Source organism: Gouania willdenowi, chromosome 1, assembly GCF_900634775.1.
Source record: "Gouania willdenowi chromosome 1, fGouWil2.1, whole genome shotgun sequence".
Classification (NCBI taxonomy): domain Eukaryota; kingdom Metazoa; phylum Chordata; class Actinopteri; order Blenniiformes; family Gobiesocidae; genus Gouania; species Gouania willdenowi.
Window position 1 is genome coordinate 19,130,642 of NC_041044.1, and position 15,583 is coordinate 19,146,224.

The 15,583-nt window shown below is 36.9% G+C and overlaps 1 protein-coding gene across 2 annotated transcripts in view; it reads right to left on the bottom strand.

The window, feature by feature from the left end:
* fhip1aa (FHF complex subunit HOOK interacting protein 1Aa) overlaps positions 1-15,583 on the bottom strand; it is a 41,212-nt gene that overhangs the window by 22,258 nt on the left and 3,371 nt on the right. For both annotated transcript variants that reach the window (XM_028455060.1, XM_028455052.1), the window contains exons 2-3: positions 4,345-4,405; positions 2,302-2,522 (exon numbers count right to left, since the gene is read on the bottom strand). In XM_028455060.1, the coding sequence (XP_028310861.1) occupies positions 2,302-2,409 (108 nt within the window). In that variant the 5' untranslated portion in view covers positions 2,410-2,522; positions 4,345-4,405. The remainder of the gene's footprint in view (positions 1-2,301; positions 2,523-4,344; positions 4,406-15,583) is intronic.

A 15,583-nucleotide genomic window follows, 5' to 3' on the forward strand; every position in this document is an offset into this window, starting at 1 on the left:
TTTTTTAATTTGGTTTTGAAATGAAATAACCAAAGAATGAAAGGTACACGGATTGAAAAGTTTGGGAACCACTGATCTATTTATTTGTCCATTTTCCAGATATAACTCCATAGTTAGGGAAAAAGATGACTAATCTCTAGTTTTTACACTTCATGGTTGGGAACAACTAACATCAGCGTGCGCTCTCCTGCATGTTTTAGATCTCCTCCCACTCAAGCATATAAAACAACATAAGAGGCTTGTAATAGGAGTTTAGACGAATATGCATAAAAACATTTTAATTTGATCAGGCATGAAAACTTGGAAATGCTAAATTTGGCCCCTTTGGGGATTGAGTTCGAGACCCCTGGTTAAACATTCTCAGTGGAAACTTGTCCGAGTTCTTTGAAGTGAACACAGACGTGATGAATCTCACAGCATGTTCCTACATTACCTAACTAATCCCTTCACGTGTCCACTGTGATTTTAAAGAAACAGAGTCGACCCAGCGTGGACTAACAAACACTTAAAATGACTCAGTGAGAACATTTAAAGCCAATAAGAACCCAAATGACACTCATTCACAAACACACTTTCCAATGTCCCGGGTGTTGCACTGGTGTTACTGGGGGCCATGTTTGTTTATGTCACAGTGGGAGCAGTGGGAGCTGACTGCCAGCTCCCATAGGATAGAACACCGACACATGCTGCTTCCAAAGAGCGGACTGTAAGCGAGAGCCAGTGTCCCTCTGCCAACATTCCACTGGCCGTGCCCACACTCACACTCTGTGTTTGAGATGGAGCTCAAGCAGAGGCTGGGTCATGTGGAAGAAGATGTCACTTATTCTGTCAAATATTAAACCACAAACTTACTCAGGGCCCCTGAGTTTCCTTTTCAAAATGTCCCAAATCCCATTTCAGGGATTAGCTATAAATTTACATATATATTCTATATGTCACGCAGAGGTGAAAGTAATGGATCACCAGTACTCGCGTTACTGTAACTGAGTTGCTTTAATAGATGTATTTCTAAATGGGAGTTACCCAATCCGATATCAACCTAAAAATGGATATCGGATTCAAATTTCAGGATTTTCCGATTTTTTTTACATTTTTTTTACATTTTTAAAAATCTTTATTTTATTTTAAGATTTTATTTTATTAAATTGTAAAATACTTTAGATATTATGTTGAAGGTTTGCTGTATGGGAGTGCTTATATTGGAGATTTTAGATGCTGGTTGATATAATCAAATACATACTCTTTTTTAGGGGTGTCCCGATCCGATATTGATATCAAATATTGGTCCAATATCAGCCTTCGGTTTTTTATTTTTTATTTATTTATTTTTGCAATTCATTTTTTATTTATTTGAATCATTTGCAGAATACTGTAGATATTATGTTGTAGGTTAAAATTCATGTAACCAGTTGGTTAATAATAAATGTGTCAGCTTTTCTCATACCTACAGTTGCTGACTATTGTTCTCTGTTTGAGTGACATCATTGAATCAAGTCTTTTCTAACATTCCACACGACTAAATAAGTCATTATTATTTTCTTATTAAAGAAAAGAGAGAGAGAGAAAAAAAATTCAAAAATGTATGTATGATTCATGCTGATATCGGATCAGTATCGGTATCGGCCGATACGCAAGGCTGCAATATCGGTAATGAAAAAGTTGTACTGGGACATCCCTAATTCTAAATCAGTCATTTCACTTGTACGTTTTAAAAGAAGTTAAGTACGTTTCTACACTTAACCATTACTAAATGAATCATGTTTGTTTGTTTTAAAATGATAAACGTACATTGTGAAACTACAAAAAATGAAATAACCAGACAACAATCAAATGCATCACATCATAGCCGACCAATCAGATTAAAGGTAATGCACCGCACCAAAACTTTCCCTTTAAGTACTATTTAATTCAGCTAGATTTTACTTGCACTTGAGTATTTTATATATGTCTTACTTGTTCCATCAAGCATCAATACTTCAGAAGTAGGAGTTTGACTTGAGTAGGATTTATTAGTACTCTACACCTCTAATGTCATATTGTGATGTACTGTATGTGCAACCTAAACTAAGATTATTGATCATCTAAACCTTGCATATAATCAGTAGAAGCAGAAAAAAAATGGTCTTAAACTCTGTTTATAGTTCATCAGATGCACATCAGAGTCCATTAAGGTCAGTAAAAAGCCAACTCTCCCTTTTTTATACTTGTTTTTTAGTTAAGCTGATGAAAGTCAATAACTAACTCCAAACTGTCAATGATTTTCCTCCGACGTTTGAGTTGAGTGGGACTGGTGGTGTTTACCTGGGCCCAGTGGTTCTTGAACACGATCATACAAGTCTCCGGGTCCACCCCTTTCAACACCAGTGACTGCCCATCTCGGTTTCCGTTGGCAACCATGGAGGCCATCATGGTGACCGGATCTTAATTGGGTTAAATGACGTCATAGGCAGAAGTGGGAGGAAAGTCCTGACTTCATACTGGGTGTAACCATAATCAGAGGAAGACGAGTTTTTGCAGAAGATCTGAGAAGGAAAAAAAAAACAAACGTTACCACAAACGGAACTGCAAAAACTACTGCAGAGATGCAAACATAGACACTACTGGTTGTTTCTGCAAACTGCTTTGGTTTCCACACTGCATGAGCAGACAGCAGCTATGACAGGCACGCAGGAAGGAGAACAATAACAGACAAAGTCAGATGACTCAGTGAAGGAGAGCGGGAGCCTGCTGGACTTTAAACCTAGCTGTCAAATAACTTTTGGGAAACAGCAGACACTCAGCGTGGAGTCCTGCAGGCCGCCTGACATCGCCCTCATCACAGAAACATTTCTGACAAACGCAAGGCAAACAGACTGGGTGTGGACTAGCAACACTGCTGGTGCTCATCAGCTATGCACTCGGTGCTACGCTTTAAGCTTTTTACTGTGAGTGTCATGTCATTTAAATGTTTAACAAACACATTTCCATTGCTTTTGGTGCTTGTTTAGCCAAAAAGAAGTACATGTATATTTTTTTCTTTCTCAAAATAGCCTGAAGGAAACTTTCCACAGAATCAAAGTTGTAACCATCCAACTAAGGACATTTTAGGGTTAAATCATTTTTCTCTAAAAGAAGTATTTTTTTTCTCCTTGTAAGATTTTCCAGTAATGTCCTTTACATTACTGGAAAATGTTTTCTCGACTCAAGAAACATTTACTACGACAGACTTCAAAAAGCTTCCATCTTTAACTTCAGGATGTGGCTGACCTTTTTAAGGTTTCCTGTGATTGCAAACAGGAGCGGTTTTGAATTTCCTGAGCGACCTCCAGGAAATAAATAATATCAACATGAATAATTCCAGAAGTCCTAGACGGAGAGTCCTTGGAGGTGGCGATTACGCACAAGTACAGAAAGTTTTACGGCAGCGAGAGGGCTCAGCCCATTAGCAAAATTACAAGTCTTAGATCAATATTGAGTCTCAATGACAGTAGACCACAAAAGTAATCAATTTTGTGCCATTTAAAAAAATTAAAATGATGCTACATGGGGAAGAATCTAACTGAAAAGTAACACAAAAGACATCCAATAGGATTCATACAGAATGTAAATGATTATTCTAACTAGATTGTTAAAACACTTAAAAACATTGATCAAATTAAAATATATTGTCCCGTTTTGACAAACAAGTCATTGTTACCACCCAATGTGTTGTTATATTTATAATTGTATTCATTATTATTAGAACTCCATTGTTTCTACACAGATCTGTTTCTTTGAATGCGTGTGGTTGGATGATTGCAAGGACGGATGGATGAACAAGCTAACTTAAATAAATTAAGAGCAGCAACAATGTTTAAAAGTATGTTAAAATACTTGTAATACCAGGTAAAAGCAAATCTCTGGTCATCATGTCATAAAGCGACTGTTGAGAGTAAGTATTGTGTACAGACTGATGGAGTCGGAGCCAAACTTACAATACATGGGGCGATACAAACTCTATCACCCCGGGGAGGCCAACTGTTAACCATCCAACAGTTTCTCACACACACACACACACACACACACACACACACACACACACACACACACACACACACACACACACACACACACACACACACACACACACACACACACACACACACACACACACACACACACACACACACACACACACACACACACACACACACACACACACACACCATTATACTTCAGCACCTCCGAAATATTCCCAGTAACATTTAGAAACGTTGACCATCTGTTTTGAGTTAAAAGCTGGCTGGTTAAATTCTTGTGAAAGAACGTAAAACCAATGTATGTCAGATTTCCAGTGTGTTTTTCTGCAAGTGGGATTTTTCTTACCGTCCTTGAACCATCTTTGTCAGGAACCGCTCACTACGCCGACATTCTTGTCATTCTTGTCCTGTTGTTAAAAAAACAAGAATGATATGAAGATAATGTCACAGGAGAAGCAGGAAGCCAGTGTAGGAGGCGAGGCATGGTGGGAAGTGACAGGACATGAGTAAGCTTGGATGGAGATGGAGAGGAGGAGGTTACAGGGAGGGGGCGAGGGAGTAGGCAGAAATCAGGAGAGAAAGAGGGAACACAGGCTTAGGAAAAGGATTATTAACACATTTAAAAGCTTAATGATGCCCCCCCCCCCCCCTCACAGGAAACAAACAATATAACGGCATCTCTTTTATTTAGCACTGGGATAAAAGTGGCGTGTTTTTAAGCTATGATGGCTCCATGCCAAACCAACTGCAATCGTCAGCATACACACCATCACTAATGGAAATCACATGGCATAAAACATCTCAATAATTGTGATTCTGACTCACATATAGAGACCCTTTCTCTATTCAAGAAAACATAGTAGATTATGATTGAATAAAAAAAAAAATGAGTGAAAAAACCATACAAAACTAGAGAAAACATGCAAATTCCACACAGGAAGCTAGTTCAGGTTTACACTGGGGATCAAACCCAGTGCCTTTTTGTTTTGAGGCCTCTGTGCTATTATTTTTTATACAGAGTCCCTAAATGAATATGAAGAAGAAGAAAAATTTACAGGAAGAAAAAATAACTTCAATCAAAATTTTGCGATATCTCGCAAAACGGAGCCCCAGTGGTAATGACGGCTGTGTCCCCTTGAACCAAGTATCCTCTTCACTAATGTGAAAGTTGTGCTGACTCGCAAGCAAATCCTTCATATCTTTATATTTTAACCAAATTTCAAAGTAAAACAAATAAATGGGATGAATATCCTGCACTGTGGATCACTGAGATAAAGTCAACTCTGACCCAGGACTGGTGGGGAAGGACGTTTTTCCTTTTGTTTTTTTGAATGCCCAAGTTTTGCGAAATCTCGCAAAAGTTTGTTGTTTTTTTAGGGGCTCCGTAGTTTAAAAAACAATGAAATAAATATGAATATTATATGAATATATATTAGGGGTGTGTATTACCTGGCATCTGGCTATATGATTCGTATCCCGATACATAGGCCACGATACGATACGATGCGATATATCTCGATATTAAAGTGTAAGGCGATTATTTTTTATATATATATGACTTAAGAAACAACTAATCTGTAAATGTCTACACCTTCATGAGAACCTCATGTATGAAATATATTTTATTGGCATATTTTACACAGTGGCTTTAACATGCCATGTGCCAAGAACTTAAAATAAAAAAATAACATACAATCTGCCTGTGGCTTTTCAACCAACTTTGACTTGAGTGCAACATGACTTTAGTGGAACTTAACTGAGGTATATGCAAGAAATTCAGAAAGTTAGTACTTTCTTTTTTGAATTGTTTGTGAAAAAACACAAGCTGGTTGACCAGCTGGGCAAAAAAAAAAAAAATTATATATATATAAAAATGTATATGGATGAATATCAATTTTTTACTTTGAACCAAATTTCAAAGTAAATAAATAAATGGATGACTAACCTGCACTAACTCATAACTCATTGATATAAACTCAACTCTTTATTTTATTTTTTTGAATAGTTTTGCAAAATGTCGCAAAAGTTTTTTTTCTAGTCCCTTTAGGGCAGGGGTCTGCAACCTGCGGCTCTGGAGCCTCATGTGGCCCTTTGACTCTTTTGCAATGGCTCCCTATAGCTTTAAAAAAAACCTATTGAAATAAAGAGTTGTTATTTTCCTACAGAGGCTATTATTGATTAATGATAAATAAAATCAAGATATAACAATTTGTTAACCTAAAAATAAATCACATTGTGCAATGACTCAGCACTTTCCTACTTCACTTCCTGCAACATAAGCAAACTGCTTCTCTCGTCTCCTTTTTCGTCATGTACAAAAAAAAAAAGTGAATGTAACCATGTCGGAAATAAACTGAATACATAAAAAATTTAAAAATTAAAAAAATCACTCCGAAAATATTACAATTAATTTGTCACTTACTGATCTAAGTGACAGTGGTTCATTTATTGTGATCACACCATTTATATATATATATAAAGAGGTTTTTTTTTGTTTTGTTTTTTAAATGTGCTTCATCGTCATCATCATTTACAGATGGTGCACCATGTGGTCTGTACAGTTGGATTAGTCTCTCCAACGCTGTTCAATACTGCATCACTTATATTCATCTTTATTTACTGTAAGCACCATTTGCTTTTAGATGACTCAGCTGTCTTTGTCATGACACAGCCATTTTATTACACAGGTGCAACAAATGACTAACCTAACAAGATGTGGTTTCTCTCATTTCTGACAACAATGTACTGAAATCTGCATCAGTAAGAAGTCCAGACTGGATTTATCAGCATAGTGCACTTTAGCTGAGATTAAGCACCAGCAGCAGCAAATACCACGAATGTATTAACCTAATTAAAATAACCTTAGCAAAAAACACTTCAACAAATAAAATAGAAGTTTTTTTTTTCCAACAACACAAGTCCAGGTCTGATTTACTGTTTGCCGTCACAGTGTCTCAAAGAGGGAGGACCTCAGTCACTCTAAAGTCACTGCTCTATTTGCTTAAAATAACCGTGCACAGACTGCAGCCAAAACTGGGACAGCCACGCACATCATGGCAATTTCTGGCTATAAGAAGCACAATATCTGCATAGACGACTTTTTTAAACTCCTCGTCTCACAGGATTTTCCAGATTTGGAGCAATTCAGGTATGACAGGTTATGAATATTAGTAGTCATAACATCCATGTTGGTGATGCAACAAGTTCAGCAGAGAAAGTTGTCTCATACGGGTGGAGCTCCAAACACAAAGAGGAGGCCGACTTATTTTGTGCAGTGTATTGCTCAAAAACTGCTGATGCTAATGTGAGCCAACCAAACTGAGAAATACATTCTCTCCAATGCAAAGATGCTGCTAATGCTACAAACAATCAAAGCTGTGCTATTTTTCTACACTCTGGATGTGGAAAGTTTATTGTTTTGAAAAGAGGACCTGGCCAAATCCTGAAGTTTTTACCTTTTTCCACAAAAACACAAATTTGACTAAAACATGGAAAATATTTGAACAATTCCACATTCACTAAGGAATGTGGAATTGTGGAATCTTCAACAAGTGGTTTTAAAGCAGACATAGGCAACTGATGGCCCAGGGGCCACATGTAGCCCGCAGTCTATTTTTTTTTTTTCGGCCCCAAAGCAAATATAAATAATATAAAGCTCAACATAAAACACAAAATAAACAAAAACACACAAATCGACAACAAAATGCACAAAGTACACAAAAGAAACACAAAAAATGTTTCAAAAAACACACAAAATTACTCACAAAATAGAAAATGACAACAGACACAGCAACCACTTAAACAAACAAAATGACAACAAAAAACACACACAAACATCAACAAATTACAAAATAGGTCCAAAAACTGTCAACAAAATTACACAAAATGAAAGGAAAATACAGAAAACCACAACAAAAATACAGAAAGTGACCACAAAAACACACAAATGGACAACAAAAATGCAGAAAATTAGAGAAAAATACATAAAATGACAATAAATAACAAAAATACACATAAAAACCAAAGACCAAAAAAGACAAAACCCTTCATTATATCCCTGTATTAGTTCTCTGATTGGTCATCATTCTAAATGCTGATCTCATGTGGCCCTCAGATCAGATACGATCACATGTTTGTGGCCCCCGCTGTGATAGAGTTGCCCATCCATGTTTTAAAGCAACTAGGGATGTTCCGATACAACTTTTTCATTTCCGGAATGATACCCATATTGCAGCCTTGCGTATCGGCCAATACCGATATTGATCCAATACGATATCAGCATGAATCATACATACTTTTAATACCTTTTTTTTTTCTTTAATAAAAAAAATAATAATTACTTATTTTGTAGTGTGGAATGTTAGAAAAGGCTTGATTAAGTGATGTTAATCAAACACAGAACAATAGTCAACAACAGTAGGGGTGAGAAAAAGTGTCCCATTTATTATTAACCAATTGGTTACATACATTTTAACCTTCAACATATTATCTACAGTATTATACAATTGAATAAAATAAATTTAAAAAAATAATGAATCGGAAATTTGAATCCGATATTTGTTTTCAGGCTGATATCGGACCGATATCGGATCGGGACACCCCTAACAGCAACACGCTTGAATTAAATATGAAAAAGGACAAGAGCTCTGGTTCAGGTTCAGAGGAATCAAAAGATGAGTAATACAGGGGCTGATGAGAGCAAACACCTCTGAGTAGAGAATGAAGTTCACCTATTTAACTTTAGTCACATCTTTATGATCAGGTTTCACGCATTGTCAGCGCTCTGTGATCCCAGGAGGTTTCATAAACAAAGGCGTGGTTCAGACAAATAGCTGAAAGGCAGGAGACACACCCGACTCTCTGAGTGGAGTAAAGCTTCGGAGCTAAACAAGCAACTCAGAGCACTAAAGTCCTCTCAGCTGCTGGTTGTGTCGTCTCAAACACTGCCTCACAACATTCATGTAACGTACCCTCGGTGAGATATTGTTTTCTTCAAATCCGCAAATATCTTCATATGAAAGAAGCAATGACTTTACCTACAGCGCCAACTAGTAATGTTTGTTTTTAAACTTATATTGGAAATAAAGTATTTAAAATACAGGAACTGTCGATTGATATGGGTACGTTTTCCAGACCTTTTCTACATAAGCGTAATGTGCCTGTGTTTTCACCATCAAGGATCCTTCCTTCTGCTGCCGTGGGTTCGAATCCCACTTTAATCATATATATTTTTTCATTTTTACATATTTAACACGACAAAGTCCACCTTTAAAAATACATATACAAAAAAAAATAAACATTTTAGGGTATTTCCTGGGTCAGGGTTACAGTAAAATGGTTAGCGGGGTAGCTAAAAATAAACATGAGCTGAAATAAAACTGACAGAACTTCAAGTCACGTGGTGCACCTATCACGCCACCTAAACTGGCCAATGAGGGGTGTTCCGTATGAATAGACTGGAAGTCTAATGATATGTTTCTGTATCAACAGCCACGGCCAATATTTAATCATAAAGATTTGTAGAAAAATGATGTAATATACTGTATATATCTGTGGTTCCCAAACGTTTTGTTCCCAGGGCACACCAAAGGACAAATGCAAATCTGAAAGCACACCTATTGTGCAAAATAGCTTTTATAACACATGTTATCACTCATATCATGTACAATATCTGTAAATGTACACAATTATTTACTATTGCCAAATAAAATGTGACAAAGACAACTATATTACTCGTGAAACATTTATTAACGAAATATTTCAAAACAGAGTTTGCCTCTGTATTATGAAATGAGTGCATACAAAGTAGAACATTAAAAAAATAATTATTTTTGTGTAGTTGTATATTGCAATAAATGTATGGTTGTCACAAAATCCCACGGCACACCTGGACTTGCCTTACGGCACACCAGTGTGCCCCGGCACACCGTTTGAGAACCACTGGTATATATCTGTAATTTCTGAACTCACAATGGCAGAAAGGTGGCGCTCACATTGTAAGTAGGGGTGGGACCCTCTGTGTACCTCACGATACGCAACACTAAGCTCACGATAACTGTTATCTCACAATATGACGATACTGTGATTATCGATACATTGATCAGAAATTAATCTACGATAATCTATGACATAACAAGAAAAAGAAAAGATTAATTGAAAAAATACACTTTGTATTTTATATCTCTGAAAGACAATAAATTGAAAAAATATCCTATGAACAATGACACTATTTTAGTGCAACATTTCTGTAAATAAGTGTCAACATACCAATGTAAATAAATGAGTATCTCCAATAGTGCTTCATGTAAACAAAAAATAGGGTCTTTTACCAGTGACACCAGTATAGTGCAATATTCCAGTAAACAATATATTGGTTCTTTCAACAAACAGTGACAACATTTCTGTGAAAACCTACCTGCACATTTCAGTGAAAAAGCAGAAAAGGTTTTGATAAAAAAAATTAAATTAAATAAAAAAAATTAAAAAAAAACTTTTTTAAAAAATCGATACTTAGCGCGAGCATATCGATAATCGATTGTGCGAAAAAATATTGTGATATATCGTCGCATCGAGATATTGTCACAATCCTAATTGTGAGTGCGTCCAAGGCAAATCAGTGACTGACAGGCCAATTAAAGCGATTGCAGCTGCAGAAATATGAAAGGCACGTTCTTTTGCCTGGTTTGTTTATTGACCATCTTCATCCTGTAAACAACCCAACAATACGGAGGAAGCCATCTGTATCTGTATCTGTATCTGTAGGTTGTTCTTGTTTCAGCAGGTCGCCCAGAATCCTAACACCAGCACAAGGCCCGGCGTGTGCCACTGTTCCACTGTAAATAGCTTATAGGATAAGATGGCGTTACGTTATGTAAGCAGATGGAGTTGCTCTATGCTGCAGGTCTGTGGATTAGCACACAGACTAACAGGGTGTCGGCCTTAGAATTCATATTGAAACTTGTTTTAGAAACAGACTCAACAATATCCCTCGGCAATCCTGCAAGATTGATGAACATGTCTGAACACACAGCCAGGAAAACTGACAAAGCAACCATGAGTAAAACACTCAACCCTTCAGATTGTTCCTTTAATCTTTGACTTCTAATTTATTTATACATTATCTCCCTGTGGGTATGGACTCTGTATGACATGCAGGTGTATAGTTGTACATGTATACTGTACCATGATCATATAAATGTCAATCCCCATTAATAACAATACAGTTAGGTCCAAATATAAGAGCCACCCCATTTATTGGAAGAATTGTAATAAACTGAGTGGAGTAAGGCATAGCAAATGTATTTGTATAGCACATTTTATACACAAGATGTGTGCTTTACATGCTGAAAAACTGCAACAAAAAAATCAAACGGTTTAAAAAAAACAATAAAACATTAAATCAAGAATAAAAAGATTAAAAATGTCCCCCTGTCATTAGCGGTAGAGAAAAAAGTGCCTTTATCTTTGATTTAAAAAATGTTCACGTTAGACGCTGACTTCAGCTCTGCTGGCAGTTTGTTCCACTTCTTTGCAGCATAACAACTAAAATGATTGCTGTGAACTCTGGGCTCCACTCTCTGACCTGTTTCAAGGATTGAGGAACCAACCTTGACATAAATTAGTCGTATTTCATAAAAATCTGTCAATTACAAATGAAGTATGAAGATATTAAAAAAAATTTGAATATTCACAATGGAGAAGAAAGATATGGACTTTTTTATTTTTTAAACTAATCCAAAATCGGTAAATTGATCTAGATCTCCTCAAAATGTAATGAAACTTTCCATGGCCCATGTTCTATCTTTGGTTAAAATATTATCAAAATCCATTCAGTGCTTTTGACATAATCCTGCTAAACCAAACAAACGAAGAAAAAAAACACCAGTGAAAATATTACCTTCTTGGCAGAAGTAATGACAGTAATTAGTTATACATCCTCATTTACAGTCATTCTATAACATCTAAAACCTTGGTTCCCAAAGTGGGGTAGGGGTACCTCCAGGGGTACACCAATTGTCACAGGGGGTACATGAATGAAAATTAAAAACAATGACAACATTGGAAACTAGAATATAAATAGAGCAGTTAATGTTAATACTAATTCTAGGCTAATGCTATTGCTAGGTTATTGTTAGTGCTTGGGTAATACTTGGTTAAAGCTAATGCTAGGTCAATGTTAATGTTAGGCTAAGGCTAAAACTAATAACAATTATAATGGCTTAGATTTATATAGCGCTTTCTTCGAGGAGACTCAAAGCGCGTTACAGAAACCATTATTCATTCACACCAGTCACTCACACAGTCATACCGGTGGTGGTAAGCTACAATGTAGCCACAGCTGCCCTAGGACAGAATGACAGAGGCGTGGCTGCCTACGGCCCCTCTGACCACCACCAACATTCATGCACAATTCATACTCACTCATACATGGCAATGTGGGTAAAGTGCCTTGCCCAAGGACACAACGACAATGACTCAGTTCGAGCGGGATTTGAACCCCCAACCCTTCGGTTACTGGACAACCCACTCTACCACTGAGCCTTCACTTGCTCTATCTGTGACATTTTCCTGCACAGCTGATGTAAAGCTACAAATTCCCAAAGCTTTAAAACATCATATCACACGTTTTCTGTGTCTCACCCACACACGTCAGAATGCTACATTGTTTGTTTACATTGTTTCTCAATGACATCATATCTACTTAGATCACAGCGTGTGTCGCTGCTTTACAATAGGCCTCTGGGACAGTTCAGGATGTGTGTGTGTGTGTGTGGGCATGTCTTATCTTTCCCAACGCTTCCTCCACTACTAGTTTGCATCACATCATCATCATCATCATCAGTGTTTGCATGAGGAGTGGAAACGAGATGCTGTGAGATGAAGCAGGTCTGTGAAGTTCACAGATGTGTATCAGAGAGACAAACACATAACGCTGAGCAACAAATAGAAAAAAGGTTTTGATGTGAAATGAAGCAGATGTAACAGAATGTTTTATGTTAGATTAAAGAAATGGAAACATTCAAAGGGAATCTGAAGCAAAGCTAAAAAACCAGATGGGCTTGTGTGCATTCAAAGTTTGCGTAGGAGAATTGAACACTTTTTTCTTGCCCGAATGTCAAATTTTCTCAGAATTTACAATTCAAAAATAATGCAAAGCGGATCTGAATGCTGACGGTGTTCATGATCTCTGATCCCATTATAATGGCCTTCACACCTGCACATTAAACTCTCACTTATGTCACATATTCTAAAGCAGAAGACAAACTGCAGCCGTGCTCTGTTGTCTACATAGCAATGCTACAATGCTAAAGCGTCTTTGTTGATGGTTAGATTTACCAACAAATCGCCTTGTAAATACATTCTAAAAAAAAAATTAAAAAAGCATGTTTTACATAAATCAATGTTATATACTAAACTAGAGGTGTGCCAAAATATCAATACAACGATATATCGCGATATTTCGTCTTGAAGTAGGTTATCGATACCAAATATAACTTTTTTTTTTCTTTTCTTTTTTACACAAGTTAAGTACTAAGTAGGCCAAATCAAACAGTTATAGCTCTGGACCTACTACGTACCTTCGGATTGCTACGCCGGCTACACCCAGCAGCCTGTGAGGCAGCGGAGCCTCTTACCCACGGTGTCCGCCAGAAGAGGATATGTAAGCGGTGTGATCGGAAGCAGAAGCAGGGATGCCGAGCGAGGCTAGCAACCAAGCTAAGTTTAAGTGTTTTGTTTTCCTCGTCTTTGGCCTCCAAACAGACTGGAGGTATTTGTACTTTGTTACTTGTCACCTCTACAATGTGGAAAATTAGTGGCAAAAGTTTTTCATTGTTGTATAGATGGTTTTTTTTTGTACTATTTTGCCATTTTTTGGGAGGAGTAATTGAAGACATTACTTTTTGTAGGTGTAAATCATGCTGTATTTGATTGATAAGTCAGTTTCTTATTTGCAAAACAAAAACACATTCGTTTGTGAATGGTGTTTTGTATTTGCAAACAACATTGGGTTTGTGAATCGTTGGGTGTGAGTACAACATGTGTTGTCCATTTGTGAGGTATTAGCATAATTTTAAGTTCAAAATAGAATTCATTACACCTCTCTTAACTCTGCAGCGCCACCAATAATTCATTTACTTACTGTAGATAATAATAAATTCAGGTAGAGTCAAAAAAATATAAAGCAATAATACTTTCTGCATGTAAAACTAGAGGAGTAACATGTCTCATGCCTCAGAAATCTGTTCCTTTCTAATATTGGGTTTGTAGATAAAAGCAAAGTAGGACCGGTACCGGTAGTTGTTATTTAGACAAGGAAAGAAAACTCTGGAATCAACGACTCTATGTCATATCGGGCTAAAAATGAATACTCATGGATTTTGTTTTCAGATATAAAATTGTGCTGCTAAAAAAAAAAAAAAAAATGTGTTTTTCTTAATAAATGTGAACATATTTGGTTTATTGGGAAGACATAAAACACATTTCATGTTGTAAACATACGGGAGAATATCATACTTCCATTAGTGTGCTAGTTGTTTTAGGGTCGGCTCCAGGCCTTGATCCAGGAGGGTGGGGGTTAATCCCAGCCACGAGACAGTGCTGTGTCGGCTGGTTCAGGGTGAGAAAAAAAACAAACACCCGTGACAACCTAGACTCTGACACCTGTTGTGGATGTTTCATAGTGAAAAAGCCAATCTTTAAAATAATGACGTGGGTCTGCAGCAAAAACAAACCGGCAGCAGGTGAATCAAATCAAATCCCCTAACCTGGGATTGGGAAAATACTTAATATCACATTCAAAGCAGTATATGACCAACATTTACAGTATTTTATACTGGAGTGGAGAATCAGAGAAATCCTGTGTTTTAATTGGAATTAATGGCTGATCCGACGTATGGAAGACTCTCTGTGGCAGTCTGTGTGATGTGAAACCCCCTGAGTATCAGCGGTAATCGTACTAGTGACTGATTAGCTCCACATTCTTCTCATTCCTCAGGAACTAATCCATCCCTGTCAGCAAACCTTCTGTCTGCACTGATATGTACTGGATGTGAAATGTGTTTGGGAGATGTTTTAGAGAAGTAAGAAAATAACAAATCTGTACTGAAGCTCATTATGGGCTGAGTGAGCGAGTCTCTACGGAACGCTGCTGATTATGAACAACAGACTAACTGCATTCGGACAATTCTCCAAACACCTGTCTCTAATAAATCCTAAATTAGTCATGTTTTATGAGGACATAATCACAATAAAGAAAATGTGTTTACTCAACAATCACAGAGGACTGGCATTACTAGTGTAGGCACGTACAGTATGGGGCCTCCCATTGTCTGGGATAGCAGAAAACTGACAGAAATTATGGAATTTTCTTTCTAAAACAGAAAACGGCAATATTTATATGCTAGAATGATCTATTTTTATAATAATTTTAAACAAAACAAGCAAAAATTATACAGAATATACCCTCACATGCATGGTTTGTGACAACATCACACACTTATATGCAATTTTTCTCCAGTAAACAATAAGGGTGTTGAAAGTATTTGTTTTTAAGATGCATCGCTGTGTGACGATATCTCGATACG